Below are 19,852 nucleotides of genomic sequence, written 5' to 3' on the forward strand. Positions count from 1 at the left end.
TAATGGATTTTAACCATTAAATTTAAGCATTGTGGTGCAGAATCTTGTTTGTGTTTAAGGTATATCTATGTCAAATATTGATTTGATAAAAAAAGACATAATTTCTGAAAGACATAAACAGCATTGAAGTAACAGTCAAAACACTGTCATATCATAAAAAACTAAGTGTTCTTTGACCTTAACTTCATGGCCAAAGCAAAGCTCCAATCGAGCAAAGCAAGAGGCACTAAGAAAACCTGTCCCTGCGACTTCAGCACTTGTTTTTCATACTTTCATCATCTTCACTTTTCCATGCCACACTTCCCATGCTCTCTGCCTTATATCGCTTTTCCATGTATAATGAAGGGAACGTCTTCAGATTTAAACTAATTTCCTCTGAGGACCAGATGTAAGAGCTGTGCACATGCACCACTGAACCTCTTATGTATGAGGATTGTGCAAAAGTCCTATAGAAATATGTGTGGGCAGCTACAGTGGGAAGAGCACATCTAACGAGAGTTAGTAAATACATCAAATGTACATGTGTGTTTCAAGGTGACACCATGTCCCAGTGGTAATTCTATTTTTGGCTACAAACAGGTCAAATACTGTATAAAACAAATCAAGAAAAAATAATACTACAGATCCAAAACACATAGACTTAAACTGACTACAAAAAAAAAAAAAACAAAAAAAAAAACTACACAAATAAGTTGCACAATCCACATCCCCTCCCTGCACCATCATCATCATTATCATCATCATCATCACAAGTGTGGTGCAAATGTTCAGACTTGGCCCATCGTCACTTACGCTGAATGTGGCACAGATGCGTATTTGCGCGGTTCGCTATTGCCCAATTACCCAGGATTTTTCCGCAACACACAATGGACACACACACACACACACGCGCGCGCGCCACTGTACGTGATTATCAATAACTACCCCGCTTTAAGACTGACGTTAAAACTTCCCTGCAGCCTCTGTGTAGTTGTTCCCAGGTCACTGGCTGAACAGCGAGACTGTGACAAACTTTTCTCCCACGCTGGATCAAGTTTCTCTGCGGTTTTGAGAGCAGTCGGTGATTTCTACGAGATTTATGTAAATGCCACACGAACTAAGAAGAAAACGAAAGTCAGCTGAACATTGCAGCCCAGCCACGTACATGCTGCAATACTCCCTGACAATCATACCTTTCTTTTCCGCCACAACACAGGAGCACAAGCTGAGCAGAGAGGTGAGAATGATCCACTTCAGAAAACGGGTTGCCATCGTGTTTTTGAAGCTCCTGGTGAGAAGGTGTCATTCCATGCCCCCCATAAAAGCCCCACGATGTTCGCTTTTATTAAAACTTCAAACTGTTTAAGTTTTTTACTCGCCAAGTAAAAGACTTTTCCCTTCTCAAACTTTGACAGCTCCTCCTCTTCTCAGATATCTCCAGCAGTCCGGACGCAGGCAGCGAGGACAAACCTCTGGCTGCGCTGACGTCAGAAGAGGGAGGATATATGCGTCTCTCCAAGGCTCAGGTACAGGACAGAGAATGGATTTTAATTTGAAAATATATATAGTACACAGTGATATGCACCAACATATACAAACAGGGTTTGTAGCATGAAAAAAATTCACATACAGGTATGATCATTTAATCATTCCCAATCCAGTTACTCTGTTTGGAGCAGGGAAGACTAGGAAATGGAACATAACCTAAACTCTATCCAGCTTTTTACCTGAAGAAAGACGTGCTGGTCAGTATGGCATACAACAATAACAAATGGTTTCCTATATAACTATATGGGCATTTTACAAGAAGTTCTTCAGGACATGGGAAATTCTCAGATCTCTCCCTGTAAGCCAAATAAATACATGAGACTGCACAATAACAGGATGCTGCACTAGTACACCTTCATGAAATGCACACTTAGTGTCATTACATACTGTATGCATTTTTAGTGCATTGACATATAAAACAATCTGCAGTCATCATGAATAACCATTCATGAGCTCTGATGATGAATAATACACATCAACCACATCAAAACGTAGACAGAGACACTGACATTCATTGTGAGCACAGTACAGGGTCATCTACTTTTTGGAGAGGGGGTTTTTTATCATGTACCTAGACAGCAGATGTGATGTAAGTGTCCCTGAAACTATTTTAGGTGAACACCTACATGTAGAAACTTTGCGAAACGAATGACGATGACTCATCCAGGATTGTAAACCAAACTTCTAGAGGTTTCGTTGAATTTTGTCCAGCAACAACAGGACCAACTGTAATTTGTGTCATTCTGAAATCAAAATGACAGAGAATGACATTTTTTTATGTGTGCGTATGAATCAGAGTCTTCAGTATTTTTGGTTATAGTGGGGTTGAATGGACAAAACGGCTAGACTGTTGACAGAGTGTCTGTCTGAACAGAGCTGAGTCTAATTGGATGTCAAGCTGCTTAAATGTGTTTGTTGTTGTACACAGATCAGCCTCTATGGGGACAGGAGTGATAGAAATCATTTTTCACACTGTTGTTTATTTCATTACAGCAGCCTAATGGCTCAGCAAATCGTCTCTGGCTATACTGATGGAGAAAGAGGTTATTGTGCTGGGTGAAATTATGAACATTCTCCTTGAGGAGAAATTACCTAATGTGAAGCTAACATTTCACATGAGAAGGCACACTAAGCTATTTTCAATGTGCTATATGGATGTGAAGCAACTGTCAGTTTGAGGGTTTTAGGTGTACTGTTATTGGGAAACAGAATAAAGTGTGTCATTTAAGTAAATCGGGGGGGTGGGGGTATGAACTGAAAAATCACCATGAAGTGATATCGCTTTTCCCTTCACAAGGTTATGGACTTTTAAATAGTCTAAGTCTTTTAAGAGGATATAGAGAGGTCACATACAGTGAAAATCAAATCTTCACTTCAGTATGACTCAGGTTTTGGGTTTAAATGTTTTGAAACCAGGGTTTGCCACACAGTGAGCCACATTAGAGGCTCATTAAAGGGGCAAAAAGAAAGAAATCACCTTGGCTTCTCACCAGCAGCTTATTTCTACATCGCTGGAAAATGTCTCAATTATGAAATTTTCCACAGAGAGAAAGAAAGAGTTTTGACAGTGTTTTATACCAAAATGCATGACTGGCCTGAGACCCTGTGTGTTTTGCACAGGCCTACCCAGAACCCCACACCACAGAAATACTAAACAAACACAGAACAATAACCAGACCACTGGGGAATTAACAGAGAGGGTAAGAAAAAAGAAGAAGCAGGGAGAGAAAAGATGAAGAAAGTGTGTGAAAGAGCAAAAAGAGAGGAGACAGCTACTGACTGACAAAATAAAAACACATCTTCAACACATTTTCCATCACTTATATGTTCAGAACGCACTGGTGTTAAGCATCTGAATAGCAGTATACACCATGAATGCTAATAAATGTAAAGCTGTAAAATCAAAATAATTTAAGACACTCCTTCTATGAGCATTTTATTAAATAATGTTTGAAAAGGGAGGCTTTTTAAATCGTTCAGTGAGGCAGAAATTATGAGACCGTGTTGTAGAAAGAAGACGGCTCATCGTCCTGAAGGTCTGAAGTCTGGTCTGCCTGCAGGATCCAGATGGACCACATCAGAATCATCTAACTCTACTTTTAAAAAACATGCACTGTCGTTTGGAGGGGAAGCATCTGCTGCATCCACCCATGTAGACTTCATAATAGTTGTGTTTATGACAATGACCAACACCAGTGAAGGTGTTCAGCAGAACTGCAACAATTATTGTTAACAAGTATTAACAATTTTGATAATTCATTAAATATGTGTTAATTTTAAGGCAAATGTTTGCGTAGATGTGAGGATGTGACGCTTCTCTTTGTTATGTATAATAAAAATGTACATATGTTGGATATGTTGGAAGCTGAATACTAAATTGGATTTTCTGACATTTGATAAAGCACATTATTAAAGGGTGATTTTTTCAAAATATTTTTTATCTTTATGTAATAAGTAAGAAGTCTGCTTTATATATTTTTTCTTGAAGGGCCATTAGCAGAAATGTGAATTCAAAATCAAAACATAATAGTATCTAAAGGCCATCCATCCATTATCTATACCTGCTTATTCCGAAACAGGGTCACAAGATCTGCTGGAGCCTATCCCAGCTCTCTTTGGGTGGAAGGCAGGGATACACGCTGGACAGGTCACCAGTCCATCACAGGGCCACATAGAGACAAACAACCTCACACACTCACACTCACTCCTATGGGCAATTTAGAGTCACCAATCAACCTGACATACATGTGTTTGGACTGTGGGAGGAAACCAGAGTTATGGAAAGGCCTCTGCCAGGTTTCATACCAGGAACCTTCTTGCTGTGAGGCAACAGTACTAATCACCAAGCCACCATGCTGCTGTGTATCTAAAGGCTAGAATGATAAAATATATGAAGACATTTTCTCATAATTTAGAAAATGTTATAGTCCTAAGTACTTCCTGTGAATCTCTACCTTTTTAGGTACCTGTTTTGCTGCCATATCTCTGGCATGTTAGATTAGATGTAACTGAATCCCTGAAGGCTTTAATAACGCCTTTCTAAATTCAGTTTTCAGCGGTATGAAAAAGCCCCAGGCATTTAGAACAACCTGTCAAATACCAATTAATTCAGTTTAATTAGAGAAGCCAGAGATTACTTTTATCTCACCATCTGCCCTCTAAAGGAAATTCTCATTTAAGCTAAATTTAAATAGTAAAGGCAAATATTTGAATGTAGGAATGGATTGCTGTTTTGTAATGTTGAGCACACATATACAGTACATGCACACTTTGTTTTCTCTTCTTATGAAGAACAATAAAATTTGTGCATGTGTCTTATTGCACTGTGTTTTACCATTTCCTGATGAGGCCCATGGTCTTTGGCTCTGAGCCGCGTTCACTTGCCCGAGCATGTGGTCTCCATGGCAGCTCTATGGGTTACACAGTAAACATAGCAAAGTAAATGAATGAACCTGTTTTAATCCAATAGGAGTCCTTTCTCAACTTCTCAACCAGTTGCATCCTGTTGCAAAACTCGCAACACCTTGTTTGCAGTTATGAAGAATGCAAATCATTTACTGAAAGTCCCATGTCTTCAGGTTTCACTGCTAATTCAGCTACTTTGGTAGAAAATGTTGATGTGTGAGGCAGGCCAAGCATGTCACAACAGTAATAATGAGGAGTTATATAGCACTTACCAAAATGGCTTCACTATAGAAAAGCAAAACAAAACAACAGACAAAATACTGCACTGTGAAATTTTAGCAGTAGATTATATATATATATATATATATATATATATATATATATATATATAGTATGCCTCTAAGTTGTAGTAGAGGTGAAGTTCAAATAAAGTGCAGTGTGAATACCTCACAATCGCACTCGCACCTCTGAGTTAAATTTTTCAACTTTTCATCACTGGTTTTCACTGTGTGATTTTTTAAGGCCCATTATTGATTCTGTATCCTGTGGGAGCAGCAACCTATTTGGCCTGTGGACGTTTAAAAAATGAATGTATCAGACTCAAACAAAATTGTACCATTTTGTGATGTTCTTGGACTAGATAACAGTCCGTTGTTATCTAGAGGAGCTCAGTTTGACTCTGGACCTGCTCTTTGAAGCAGTTATTTTTGTTTCATGGGCCTTTGATTTCCACTTTGGTACAGTCGAGGTGCTTTTCTAGTAAAAGTGGCCGGTCTCATTCTCAAATCAGTGATGAGAAAATGTGTCTAACTGCAGGAATCTCTGAGTCATTCACAAGTGTGAATAAAAGAGATCAAAAGATCGACTGTTAGACAAACTGGCGTCAGCAGTGCACATTTTGTATTGGACTGTCTTTACAAAAAAAAACTGCCAAGCCACAAATCTGTCAGCTTGGCAGATGGTATTCACTCCAAATCTCTCTTGTACAAGTGATTGATAGAATGAGATCGTGGATATAATCAGCTAAAATTTAGATTTCTCTGCAGACATTTTCACTCTTTTCAGGGAAATGTCAGCTTCAGAGTCAGGTTTGGACACTGGTCCTAGAAGAGTCAACTGAGCCGACTCCTTCGTAAAGTGCCTTGACAGGAATATCATAGGACAGATCTGAAGCAGGCCTCTCAGTTTTTACTGATGCCTCCCACCATTAACAGATAAATGGTTCGATGATGGAAGGATGGAAAGAAAAGCCTCCTTATTTATCTGTTATCCATTCCTTATGTATTTGGCATGAATGCAAATAGTACAAATCACCTGAAGCTCTCCCTGAGCATATTACTGTATGTTAACATAGAAACCCTTAAAGATGCTGTAATGAGCTTCATCTTCACCTTCTCCGTTTGCCCTTTCTGCTTGTCATATTAAATCAATGTCAGATCCATTTCTCGGCTCATTAGTTCCTGAGGGGTGGATTCAGGTTTTGTGTGTCCTGTGTCCTGCAAGGTTTTGCAAGGAAGTAGCTGGAGGACACGTTCCTCAATGAAACACCGCCATCTTGTGGCTTGTTTGCTTGAGGCAGCAGGTTCTCTAGGCCCTATGTGGGCTATAAAGAGCTGTAGCAGCTATAAATGTTTTAAGAAGCTGTCAGGTCGTCAGCTGTGGGTCTTCGGGCCAGAGATCAACAAAGGGATAAACTGTGAGGCAAATATGTCAAGATAAATGAGAATGATTAGGATAATAGCCAGCTAATGGCCTGGTGTCCTATATAGGCTTATCATGATGATTTAGTTTCTGGCAAGGTGCAGGCTATATTTGGTTTATTACAGGGTACACATGACAATAATCTGGCTCAGCTTTATCAAAACATCAGCAAAGGATCCATATTTTGGACCTAGGCCTTTGTTTACTATCTTGAATATAGGAGCATAATATCTGTGCACAGAGCCGCTGTAGTTGCAGTGTGAAACTCAAAGGTACAGGCAGTTCTGAAGAATGGTATTTCATCTCTCATGACTCTGTAGGGCAGCGCTCATAATGCTGCCAAGCAGAGCTGCGCTGTGTGAGAGAAATCAAAGCGCAGGCGTCGAGTCGGGAGGGAGCCTATCTTGCGCAGACTGGGTACTGTACATGGCCATTGATGCTGCTGGATAGATGTAGCCCCTGATGTAAATAAGAATGGCGAGGGCAGCGGGTCTAACATGCCGCGTTATCTCTGCTTGACATCGGAATATCGTACGCCACCATCGGGATTTTAGAAAACGCGGATCCTTTTCTCGTTTTCATCTGAATCTGCCTTGACAGCTCGCCTGATGGTTTTTATTTGACACAAGAGCCAAAACACACGGGCGGCTTCTCCTAATAAACACTCGGGAAAAACGGGTCATTATGACCTTAGAATCCTCCAGTAAAAGAAAACCATCGGATTGCTTTTACGCGGCAGCATTCTGCTTGCACCTTTTGCTTTGGATTTCGTGTGCCGTGTCCGGAGAGGAGGATCATCAGTTCAGCGTTGAGGTAAGATAAATGGCCTTCCCTCCCTGGTTATCATAAACGACCGCGCTCTCTCCTTCCACATCATCTGCCTCAGCGCGACAAACATAGGCTATATACTGACTCCCCACGTTATCCGTGGGCACAATTACCATAACGCATAACACAGGAGACATTGTAAGCCTATCAGGACAACTCACGCACCGAAAATATCGGGCTTTTCTCAATTTTAGGCTGCAAAGAAACAGAAGGATGCTCATTTGAGGTTATTACACTGCGGTCCAGGTTCTGAGCGGATCCATCCCATTGATCCGGACTGTGCAACCCAGATATGATTGCACCTCGAGACGTCTGTTTTAGAAGAGATGCCCTACAGCATCATGTTTTCATAGCATAGTTTTGTGACAGGCCACCATAACGTCAGACGTGCTCTGGCAGCATCATAGTTTTTGGATGAGATTAAACGTTCACAGGCACAAGTTGCATAATAGGATTTGCTTTTTTGTACCTTATTAATTGATGTAATTTTCATCCTCACCACGGTCTCTCGTCCCACCACTCTGAAGAAATTAAATGCTGAGGCTGACACTCACACACACGCATCATTATTCAATTTTATGGCTCACTGAAATCTGGCCCATATCTCTCTGAGATCTGTGCCTTTAAACAAACACAACACACACAGGAAACACACCCACAGGAGAGAGAGAGAGAGAGAGAGGGAAAAAGGGATAAACAAGGCGTTTAGCTCAGCAGAAAGAGGAAAAGAGGCGAAAGGGGGAGGGATGGACAGAGGAGACAGCTAGCCAGATTAGGTAGCTGGAGCAGATCTCATAGGCTGTGTAGTGATAGGGAGGCAGCTGGTTGGGATGTAGACAGCTGTGGATGGCGTGGGCACCTCATTGCCCTCAGAATCCAGACTGAGTGACCCCTGAATGATGCCCAGTCTCATCTCTCTCCTCCGTATCTTGCTTTGTAGGGCAGGAGGAGGCAGGGCCACAGTCCTGCACATGCACCCTGATTAGCAGCCGCAGGATACACACTCTGACTAAGGTCACTAGCAGGGATTCAAATGCAAATGATTGCACTGTGCCTCTGAGGTTTAAGGGTTCAAGGTTCAAGGGCTTTTTATCGGCTTTTCCACCATGTACAGTGAAAACAGTGCACAGTAAAACAAATTTTACAACAGGTATTTTTTAGACAAAAACTATACGAAATGGACAATGGGCCACATACAACCAGTGCAGTTGGACAAGGTACAAGACAAAGGGGACAATTAAAGAGTACAATAGACCAGTAGCCTACAGATGTACTATGTGAGCTGCAGTAATGTGCAAAACAAGATAGAGCAAAATATTTATGATATGTGATGAAATGTAACATGACACGCTGCACCCTGCAACCTTGCCAGCCATAATGTAGGTCCATAATTTTACAGATCAATAATGTGCAATATTATTGAGTATAGCAGCCAAAGAATAAGCAAGATGCCGACCCTCCTGCTGGCTAAAATCCATCGCTACGATTAGATGAATTATACTCAGTGGTAACAGACAGCTCCGAGCCATTCAGGAATGATCAAAACAGACAAAAACAAATTGCAAACATACAGATAAATTTAAATATAAAACACTGCTGAACATACAATTTAAGCATATAGAATGTCACTCAAGCTTATTAGAACAGTATTCACTCTGTGATGTTAAATGTAAATATAACCACAGTAGCTCATTCCCAGTTCTAGCTCTACTGAAATAGTATTGTAGCAATGTTTAGCCAGTTTACAGCCTCTTGTGAGATGCAGGATGAATGACTCACAGCCATATTAGTATTGATTTTTATTACAGGAGTGATAGCGGGAAAGAAGCAGGATTATGCTTGGAAGGTTGCCAGATACCCTACCTCAGTGGAGTCACCACTTACTGGGAAAACTGGGTAGGGTGGCTAAAACAAACAATACTTTGTCCTCATTACAGCCACAGATGTGGTGCCCTTGGGTAAGGTACCCCAACCACTGCAGTGAAGGAGCAACTGTGGTCTGTGTTTGTACTAGATAGACTTCCAGTCTTATGTAAAGTCTTGAAAAAAAAAGTGTATGTCGAAATGGTTACATGTGGTTACAATCTAATCAGACACAAACTGTAGGGAATTCAAGTTCATACGGTATCTGCGGTGAATGGGAGGACACGAAGACAATAGATTATTTTAATAGCCTTTCACTTTTGATGTATTGCACACAATACTCAGTACATTGTAGTCGATGATTGACTCATTTATTAAAATGAACAAACTTAGGCATCCCAATTGTTTGGCAGAAAAATTTAAATGTGCATTATCCTAAATGTGATTTCAGTCTGGGACCTCTGTTGCATGTCATTTGCTATTCCATCTGTATTTTGTTGTTCCTTTTTTCTCTCATCGTTGAGTTTTCTAATGAAAGCGAAGAGTCTAAAACAAGTTTTAAAATAGCCACGATATGCAACGAATGCCTACATTTTTCCTTTTCTTCCCCCACATAGGGATGGCTACAGAGGTATGGCTACCTTCCCCGCACAGAACCGGGAATGTCTGTCCAGCGCTCGGCCCAAACCATGCACTCAGCCATTGCTGCCATGCAGCGCGTCTATGGCCTCAATGTCACAGGGACACTGGATGAGAAAACCAAGGAGTGAGTATACACATGTGCTTATGTTTGTACAAACACAAGCTAAGGTGCAGATGAACTTTTATTTTGGTGTTACATGAATGGAAATGTTCTTCTCATTTATTTAAAATGAAGAAGAAATGCCTATCAATATATCAATGAACTAGTGAAGGACAGAAATTTATTTTACACCCCCCACCCCTCCCCCAAATCACCTCACCTGAACCCCAGGTGCAGGTTTTAACACTTTTCCTTTTTCTCATTTTGCATGATGATGCAGTGATATCACGCTGAGGTGAGAATCTATGTGTTCTTTATGCATTGTGTGTATTCTGTAACTGTGAAACACTGATGTGGTATCAATGAGAAACATAAAACTCTTACTTTCTCTCAGACCTCATTGAGATTTTGATCTTACACCTCATACGTATCGATGGCTGTAGTCTGGAGTAGTTATTCCCTTATTCACTCCCTTATTTTGCTGCTATCATTATCTGGCACCTTTTGGGAAGAGAACTGCTGAGTTCACTTCAGTGCGTTGTGTTGTGTTGTGATAGTGTTTGACTCCTGGTTTTAGTTAGCACACTTGAGTCATCTTTTTCTTGTCTTCTCTTCCCCTTTCTCTTTAAGTTGGATGCAAAAGCCTCGCTGTGGAGTTCCGGACAAATTTAAAAGCTCTTCGAGGTCACGGACGCGGAGATATGCGCTGACAGGACAGAAATGGCAGCGTACACACATCACCTACAGGTAAGAGGCAGTGGATGAGGTTGTCATAGCAACCATTGAGTTTAGCTGCGCTTACTGTAGAGTTCACGTGTTCATTTTCTCAGCTCTCCTCTGTCTCTTCTATTGGTCTTTGACCACCAGGGATCACACGCTCTGTGTTGTCATAGAGACTGGGCAAATACGTCACATATGAGGAGGCACACACACAAAAATATAGTCATAATCACACATTCAGAAACACATGGATTAACACATAAATTTGCCCATGTGTGCTGTGAGTATGTTTACTTTCCAGTGTAAAAATAGCTTCCTGGCAAAGTGAAGATTTGGAGCGGGCAGATTTTTTTTTTAACACTATCATTTTTTTTTTTTTATTAAACAAAACAAATAAATTTATTTAAGTAGCATGAAGACTGAAAGCTGTCCTCTCCCTCATATTAAACAGTTTAAAAAATCCTGAGTGTAAATTGTTCATAATCTCAGCAGAAATATTCTCTCCCTCATCTTATCTCACCTGATTAAGCTCCAGCCTTTAATAAGTCCTGAGGAGAACTGATAAACGCATCGCTGGCACAACTGCAAATTGACAGGTTACAGCAGTAATAGACGATAACACTGTCAATTTATTCAAATCCTTCCTTCCTCTCCGAATTTGAATTGATGAGCCACCTCTCCTAATGGAATGTCAATCAGTGCTGAGCCAGTGCTGCTGCTGACTGCACTTTATTCATGAAAATGAGTGGAGAGAGAGAGAGAGGGACAAGATTTCCCATTCCTCTCTGCCTGCCAGGGACTGATAACGACTCCTGTGTTAAAAGTTCAGTGAAAGCTGCTGGGCTTGAAATAGTTGTGTCAAGTGTGACTTTTTTTTTAAGTGTCTCCTCATTTCGAAAAGTAAAAATGTTCACTTGAAATTAATAGGATAACGAGGCACGGGGATGATGCAGTATGTCATTTATTTCAGCTGCTCCTAAATGTTTTGTTTCTAGTTCAAAATAGCTGAATGTTAATGACAACACTGTAGCAGTATTTTCACAGCCTGATTGATTTATTTGTTTTTCCTTCGACAGTATAAAAAATGTCACGCCAAAGGTGGGTGCCCGGGAGACCCACGATGCCATCCGGCGGGCATTTGATGTGTGGCAGGGTGTGACTCCTCTGCGTTTTGAGGCCGTTCCATACAGCGCCCTGGAGACTGGCAGGCGTGACGTTGACATCACCATCATCTTCGCTTCGGGTTTTCACGGGGACAGTTCACCTTTTGATGGGGAGGGCGGATTCCTTGCCCACGCCTATTTCCCAGGCCCTGGCATAGGAGGGGACACACACTTTGACTCAGATGAACCCTGGACCCTGGGGAACCCCAACCATGATGGTATGTGGTGGAGAAAATGGGTGTAAACCTTAAATCAGGAGAGAAAGGCAGTGGTGGTGGCAAGGAGTAAGACAAAGTAATAATGAGCCAATAAGGAGTATTAAAGATTGTTCAATTCTGAATGTTGACAGAGAAGTACACTAGTAAAGTGTGTGGAAAGAAGTGAGGAAAGCATAGAGAAACAGAAAAAAAGCTGTCATCAAGTAAAAACAATAAGGATTGATTGAAAGTATATAATGAAGATACAGATGGTTAGGCAGGAGGGCAGCATGGCAGAGACAGTATTACAATGCAGGGTATGAGGGATGCTTAACCAAAAACAAAGAATGCAGAGATGTCTTTGAACGGTCTGTGCTCTGTAAAGACGCATCAACCCATCTGTCAGGATTTTGATGTTTTTCCCTGCATAATAAGCTCTTGAGATGACAGGATAGAAAGCCCTGCTATTTTAAGACTTTGGTTGCTGGCCCATGATTATGGCTATTCCGGTTTTAGTGAATTTGATGTAGCTCAATGGTATGCTTCAAAATAGATCTACGTAAAAGTAGCAGAGAAACATCCATACCATTACTTTAACAAAGCAGTTCAGCTCAGGTTATGTATTTAAATTATATTATGTCATGTCATGTTATGTAATATTATGTCATGTCATGTCATGTCATGTTATGTTATATTTATGTTATGTTATAGCCTTATAAGTTACGCTGGGTTGAGTTATAGGTCATATTATATTATATTGTGATGTCGTGTCATATGACATCAGGTCATGTCATATCATAGTATATTGCTGTGCTATGGTAGGTTAGGTTGGGTTAGTTTATCTTATGTTTTGTGTTGTTTTATGTAATTTTAAGCAGAACTAGTCAAGTTAAATTTGGTTAGTATAAGTTATCTTAGGTAATATTTTTTGTTATGTTACGTTGCGTTACAGCATGCACCCTGCCAGTGTGTATTCTGGCAGCTCATAGGGGCAAATAAGATACATTTATTATCTATGCAACCAAACACACTTTAATTACCCTACCTACGGGGTGCTAGGCTTCTTGCAGCAGCAGGAGAGGCTGGAGTTGCAGCTCTAATTGCGTTTCTTCTGGGAAACTGCTTGCCACCCATCAGCTCTCCTCCATCTATTGCTTTTGTTCTCATATTCCATTGGTGATTGTCTCAAACTCCCAAGTCAAATTCATGTTCACCCTTGCACAGTATGTCAGGGTTATCCATGTGGATTGCTGAGGCTGATTCTAAAAAGCTCCTCTCAGCTTATGCATCTGGAAAACTGTGCAATCTTTAATGGGCTTTCACAGCGGCATAATAGTAAATTTTGCATGTTGACATGTGCACTAATGGTAGCTCCAGCTTTTCTCCTGGGAGCTCTTATGGGACATTTTTTGGCTAGGTGGAAGAGGCTGGTTGTGTTAGATGAAGAGGGGAGGGGAAGGTGTAACCTTTTAGCTGCTGACTGAGGGTCAGTGGTTGTTCTTTGCAGTGCTCCTGGCAGGACTGGATATCATGTTTTAAAGGGCAACAATCTCCTGGGGACAGTTTCAGTCACAAGCTGTACGTAAATGGTGTACTTCTTTCTAAATCAGGTCGACACTGTGAGCCGAGCGCTGACCATAGGCACTGACCATGACATTTTTCTTTTTCATTTGTGTGTGTGTGTGTGTGTCCGCGCTTAAATGTAATATGGAATACAGCCACAATGTCTGCTTGTACTAGGTCGACATTTGACTGTGTTCAGATGCATTACATGGATGTGTGTTTGTATTCTCACTTTTCTTTGGTGCCCTTGGCAGTTCTCTGTGAGCTGTGGATCACATGTGGCTTATCTTCCCTTGTGGAGGAAAAGAGAAAATGTGCTTATTCTTGACAATTTACCTCCAGTAATCCTTACTAAGATTTTCTTGCACCAAGCTACCTCAGTGGATGTTACAATCCAAAACATGATAGATATTGAGTTTGCAATAAAAAAAAATGTATATGCCATTCTCAGTACAGCTGTCCTCTTTTCAAGGTAATGACCTCTTCTTGGTTGCTGTTCATGAGCTGGGCCACGCCCTCGGTCTGGAGCACTCTAATGACCCCACTGCTATCATGGCTCCTTTTTACCAGTACATGGACACAGAGAACTTCAAACTACCTCATGATGACCTACAGGGCATCCAGAAAATCTATGGTAACCCTCTGTTTTCTACATTAGTCTATCTCTTTTGTTTTTGTATCAGAGATGATGATATAATTAAAAACCAATGTAAAAACGTTACATATGTTACATATATTGTTCCATCACTGCATTGAAGTATAGAACTATAAATCCTGAAGTAACTCAGTCACTAATAGAAATGCTGCTGCATCAGTCATATAGGGCTGAATGCCAGTAAGCAGCATTTGTCAGCTGTTAAATAGGCCAGCCAACAGGCGTTTTCAAAGCAAAATGAGTCAGCTAACAGTGCTCCAAAGAGGCCACATCATCAGTGCCAAAATTAAAGGTATACTGGTCAAAACACTGTAAACATATCTAAAATCAGAATGGAGACAGTCACAACATAGGTAATTGTTCTAAACATGTCAAAACTACATGTTGGAGGAAGGAGGAAGGAATAACCTGTGTTGTGTGTTGTGTGTGTGTGTGTGTGTGTGTGTGTGTGTGTGTGTGTGTGCGTATAGGTCCACCTGATAGAGCCCCGCAGCCCACCAGGCCCCCACCCACGGTCCCTCCTCCTCGCTTCCACCCTCCCTCAGACCCTCGCAAACATGACCGCCATGCCAGACCCCACCGCCCTCCACAGGGGGCTAAGCCCTCCAACCCTAACTCCAAACCCAACATCTGCGATGGTGGCTTCAATACCCTGGCCATCCTCCGACAGGAGCTTTTTGTGTTCAAGGTAGAACCGATTATCTGTTTGAGTAAAAACAGCTTTTGGTTTAGACCAGTTTGGGATGATGATGATGATGATGATGATGATGATGATGATGATGATGATTCTACCTTATGTACTTCAATAGGACCAATGGTTTTGGAGGGTACGGGACAACTCAGTTGTACCAGGCTACCCCATGCAGATTAATTACTTCTGGAAAGGCTTGCCTCCCAAAATTGATGCTGTCTATGAAAATAGCGAAGGAAAATTTGTCTTTTTCAAAGGTAATAAACTTTTTTTTTTTAACATTTTTTAGCAATGTTTCTTCAAGGAAGTCCTGGCTTTGTTTGTATTGTGCAAAGTTCTGTCTACATAATAACTAATAAATGAAAAATAAAATAGTAATTTTTATTGTGTAGCACCACTAAAAGTGTATGTGAAATTGTGAGCTTTTAAAACATACAGTGATCTTGTATTTACTCATTTAAAGGCATTTTTAATTGCATACTTCCACCACTAGTGCATTTTAAAGTGTGAGCTCTCTAAACAAATAGTAATCTTTCCTTGTAGAGTAATAGACTGGGTGACTGTGAAGTTGTTCTGTATGGTAACAGAACGGGTGCACGTCCGGTACTGCCATCCGTCCATCAGGCAGATTAACATGACATCTGTCACCCAGTGGGATCAGAGCGCCTCATGCTTTATTTATTCACTCCAGGGAACTTAACTGTGCTTGTGTTTGTGTGTGTGTCTTTGTGTCTAACGACTTACTATAAGCGCACACACCCCAATAGCTTCCTCACTCTGCCTAAGGCACTTATGATCAAACTGAATTAAATGCAACAATAGCTTCAATAAAGCTCAAAACAACAAGTCTTGGCAGAGTTGTCTTTAGAGCATCATCTTTCTATTTATTGTATTACAGATAACCCTGCATAGATTTTCTGCTGTGCAGATATTTTGTAAATGTGCTCAAACATCTGACCTTTGAAGTCATGTGAATAGAAATAAAATAGACTCGCAGGCGAAAAAAAACCTACAGAAGGCTTGGATGAGCTCAGAGTCGGCTGTGTTTTGTCTAATTTTGAGGTCATCTTTAAGATAATCTATTTGCCCCACAGCCTCCTAACTTTGTATGTGTATTTTAGGAAACCGTTTCTGGGTCTTCAAGGACACAACTCTCCAGCCTTCGTACCCTCAGGACATCTCGCTGTTCGGGAGCGGCATGCCCACTCAGAGTATCGAGACAGCTGTCTGGTGGGAGGATGTCGCCAAAACCTACTTCTTCAAAGGAGACAGGTCTGTGTGGAATGATTATTAGTAATGTTATGACGTTCAGCAATCTGGCAGAACCAAAGCAAAAACAAAAACTCTGAGGACTCAAAGGTTTAAACTTTTGCTTATTACAATAATAAATAAACATTACAGTTTACTCTGTGTTATCAAAGAGCATGTACAATCATTGCACCCTTTAAGCACCTTTCCTTCTATTCCTCTTTACTGATGCATTGTTTGCCTATGTGCAGGTGTGTTGATCAATGCATCTTTAATTTTGGCATAAATAATTTGGCATCCTCGAAGCTCTGCAAGCTGTCTCATGTTGCTTTGAAACCACTAATTGCCTCTTTAACAGCAGACACACACTGCTTATTGGTATTCAACCTGTTATGACCCAGTGTTAGAGCAACATTTGTAATGGTAATTGTTTTGCTTCAGGGTGCCAGGAAGTTATCATTTTTAATCAAATTTGTTGTTACTTACCTGTACAGAACTTAAACCAGGGAATGTTTCCAAAACAACCAAAAACAGTGAATCTGTTGTTTATCTATGTGCATTCCATGTGTCTTAATGTTTGAGTGTATGCCAATGTGACTCACATGTTTGTTCAGCTGTCATGATAAATCATATCCTAAGAGGTCTGGAGACCCTGTGGTGAGAGCTGACAAAATGCTTTGTCATGATACTGTCATCCCTCAACCTGCTGCTGCACATCATGACAAACAGGACATTCTGTCCATCGTCTCGAACAGGATTTTATCTTTCTGTCTCTGTGTGACAGGGTGATGTTTGTTCTAATTTAAAGAAACGATGCTGCGGCGGCAAGATTTATGTGTGAGCACCAGCGTGTGAGAAGCAGATCAATCACAACAACCTCCGAAACAAATTTGCATGGCAGACAAACACAGAATACTGCAGATGACTGATTGAATGCTGTCTCTGGTCATGTGAATTAAATCAGTTGCTGATGATTACATGACCACAATCAGAGTGGAGACTGTTGTTTTAAGTCTGGCTGCAAGTTGCAAGACTGTGTAATGAATATAGTCAAATCCAGTGTAATGCCACAATTTATCCACAATAATATCAAGCCATAATATATAGTTTTTATTCAGATTTGCCAAATTGAGTTTTAACATTTAATTCTTTGTTTCTTGAGCACTCAGTTGGCTGGTAAAGTTGTGTCAGCAGATTTTTCCTAAGGGAGCAAACACAACAAACAGCCAGTCTCTTGATGTCTTTTGATGATTCTGGTGGTGACAGGGATAGAACAGGGAAATTAACGTTGCCTTTGTGGAGACTGATGAACAAATTGTGTGCTCCAGTGATAATGGTTTTGGTGATGGTGATGTCCAGTTGCCCGAACTGTTGTACGAATGTGAGCGTATGCATTTGTGCATTCTTGCAAGAATGCACAATTTCCTCCTACATGGTATTGAGCTACATCAGCACTCTGACTGTCTGCAAGGTTAAGTGTCTGACAGGGGTACATGACACTGACATGAAAACATCTTCAATGACTGGTGTTTCTTTCTGTCCTGTTGTAGATACTGGAGGTACAATGAGGACATGAGGACCATGGACCCAGGTTATCCCAAACCCATCACTATCTGGAAGGGCATCCCTGACTCTCCACAGGGAGCTTTTGTGGATAAAGCCAATGGTATGCCAGCTTTACTGAGTGCAGAATGAGTTAGTGATATTGGAGCTAAGTAGTTGTACATGCTAGCATCACATTACCATTGCTACTGAGAAACAGGGACATTTATAATTTAAAGATTCATCTCAGTTCAAAAAGCAACAGGTTCAAATAACTACACCTACTCTGGGTTTGCATTTTGTACTGTGTGTTGCAAAACATAAATAACATAAATAGGAAAATAGGATGTTAGTTGAAGAGTATTTCTCATCATCATAATCATTTGTCATTTTATAATTTCATAATATGAAAAAATGTTTTATGTATTATGTTTTTCCATAATATGTACTTCAAAATGTTGCTAAAGTATTAATTCAGGTCAGAGGATCTGCACACATTAACTGTGCAAAAGGACAATAATAAATCATAAACTCTATGCATACAATGCTGTTGCAATACACTGCTCATAATAGCTAAGCATGTTTTCCCATGTTTTTAGCCTAATTTTAGCAAGAATCATCCGTCTAGACTACTCCCCTGCACTATAAACTGTCACTAGCAACTAAAGAATACTTACTGTGTCATTGTTTATTCAACTGTAAAATCAGCAAATGTGTGTCCCACAATCCCTCTGTCCAGGCTTTACCTACTTTTACAAGGGAAAGGAATATTGGAAGTTCAACAACCAGTTGCTTCGTGTGGAACCCGGCTACCCGAGATCCATCCTGAGGGACTTCATGGGCTGTGACGGCCTACCTGCAGACCCCGACTGGGACTGGAGCCCCCCGGTGGCGGAGGAGCGCCATTATGACAATGGCGATGTGGACGTTGTCATCAAACTTGACAGCACGGGGGGCACTGAGAAAGCAGTGGCCATCGCTATCCCCTGTGTCCTGGCGCTGTGCATGATGGTCCTCCTCTACACCGTTTTCCAGTTCAGGAGGAAGAGTACACAGCGCCACATACTGTACTGCAAGCGCTCCATGCAGGAGTGGGTGTGAGGGATGATACTGCACTGTATAGAGAAGGAGTGTGAAGCTCTGATAAAGGTCTAGTTATTGCTTGAAGCCCTAAGTACAGTAATTGGAAGCACTGTAAAGGGTACAGTACATAAGGATTGCCATGTTGGCAGATTTTTAAAACTGCTTGAACTCATAACGTGCAAACTGCAAGGAAGCGAAATGATCAGCAGAAGACAGCTGAAGAAAGTGAGACAGCCACATCTCCTATGTCCAACTAATATGTATGTATCTGCTTAGACTTTTTTTCTGTATCTTGGAATGAACTCAATTAAGTGAGACAGAGTTAAGCTACTGTACTGTAAGTGGGATCTTTGTCTATCCTCGTCTCTGCACGCCGCTTTAAAAGCCCCTAGCACTAACTTCAGTGGACAAATTAGATATAGGCTTCTACTTTACTTTCATTTCTTAATTAAATCGCCATGCGCTGTGCTTCTTCTTTTATTTAGGGTCCCTGTAAAAGATCATTCATTATGTGGAAGACTGATACACAAACCAAATATGACCTTTTCTTCCAAAGAGGATTACTGCTCGATGTTGTTTTTGATGGGATAGATCGAACATTGTGGCATCATACTCAGATTTTCTTTTGCCATTTCTATTCTCATCCACCCGTCTGCTCTGTAATCTGTGGGGATAGGAAACAGCCGTTAGGAAGAGCTCGGAACTCAAGACTGTTGTGGCAGTCTGTCTCCAAACAGGGGCCAAAAATCTCTCTGCAATATTTATGAGACTGCCTTAATCACAGATAGCTTAAACTCCCTTCTCTTTCTCTCCCTGTTTCTCTGGTAGCTGGGTACTGATTGACAAAGTAGGAATACAAACAGTGTATGAAGCCATTAATTACTGCACATAATGCAACTTCAAAACCACTAGTCACAGTTTGAT

The 19,852-nt window shown here is 40.9% G+C and overlaps 2 protein-coding genes across 4 annotated transcripts in view; one reads left to right on the forward strand and one right to left on the reverse strand.

Annotated features, from left to right (window-relative positions):
- egfra (epidermal growth factor receptor a (erythroblastic leukemia viral (v-erb-b) oncogene homolog, avian)) overlaps window positions 1–1,434 on the reverse strand; it is a 36,661-nt gene extending 35,227 nt beyond the window's left edge. Inside the window, exon 1 of the mRNA XM_026312839.2 lies at window positions 1,173–1,434. Within this exon, the coding sequence (XP_026168624.1) occupies window positions 1,173–1,251 (79 nt within the window). The 5' untranslated portion in view covers window positions 1,252–1,434. The remainder of the gene's footprint in view (window positions 1–1,172) is intronic.
- mmp16b (matrix metallopeptidase 16b (membrane-inserted)) lies at window positions 913–19,392 on the forward strand. Of its 3 annotated transcripts, none has more exons than XM_026312840.2 (11): window positions 913–1,216; window positions 1,395–1,505; window positions 9,942–10,090; window positions 10,697–10,813; window positions 11,863–12,167; window positions 14,182–14,343; window positions 14,835–15,052; window positions 15,174–15,312; window positions 16,177–16,327; window positions 17,854–17,969; window positions 18,585–19,392. In XM_026312840.2, exons 1-11 carry the CDS (start codon window positions 1,085–1,087, stop codon window positions 18,944–18,946), a joined length of 1,962 nt encoding a protein of 653 aa, XP_026168625.1. In that variant the 5' UTR covers window positions 913–1,084; the 3' UTR covers window positions 18,947–19,392. The 3 variants fall into 3 exon arrangements, with proteins under 3 accessions (XP_026168625.1, XP_026168627.1, XP_026168626.1); XM_026312842.2 differs by having other exon boundaries at window positions 1,411–1,505; window positions 18,585–18,946; XM_026312841.1 differs by lacking the exons at window positions 913–1,216; window positions 1,395–1,505 and adding an exon at window positions 7,068–7,446 and having other exon boundaries at window positions 18,585–18,946.
- Window positions 19,393–19,852: the final 460 nt, after the last annotated feature.

The sequence above is a fragment of the Mastacembelus armatus genome, chromosome 17 (genome assembly GCF_900324485.2).
Source record: "Mastacembelus armatus chromosome 17, fMasArm1.2, whole genome shotgun sequence".
Lineage (NCBI taxonomy): Eukaryota > Metazoa > Chordata > Actinopteri > Synbranchiformes > Mastacembelidae > Mastacembelus > Mastacembelus armatus.

What these genes read in the sequence shown, in the direction of transcription:
- mmp16b (XM_026312840.2), top strand. Translation starts at nt 1,085, where the DNA reads ATGCCACACGAACTAAGAAGAAAACGAAAGTCAGCTGAACATTGCAGC. An exon ending in AGCACAAGCTGAGCAGAGAG is followed by an intron (nt 1,217 to 1,394) that starts GTGAGAATGATC and finishes AAACTTTGACAG; the next exon opens with CTCCTCCTCTTCTCAGATAT. An exon ending in TACTTCTTCAAAGGAGACAG is followed by an intron (nt 16,328 to 17,853) that starts GTCTGTGTGGAA and finishes GTCCTGTTGTAG; the next exon opens with ATACTGGAGGTACAATGAGG.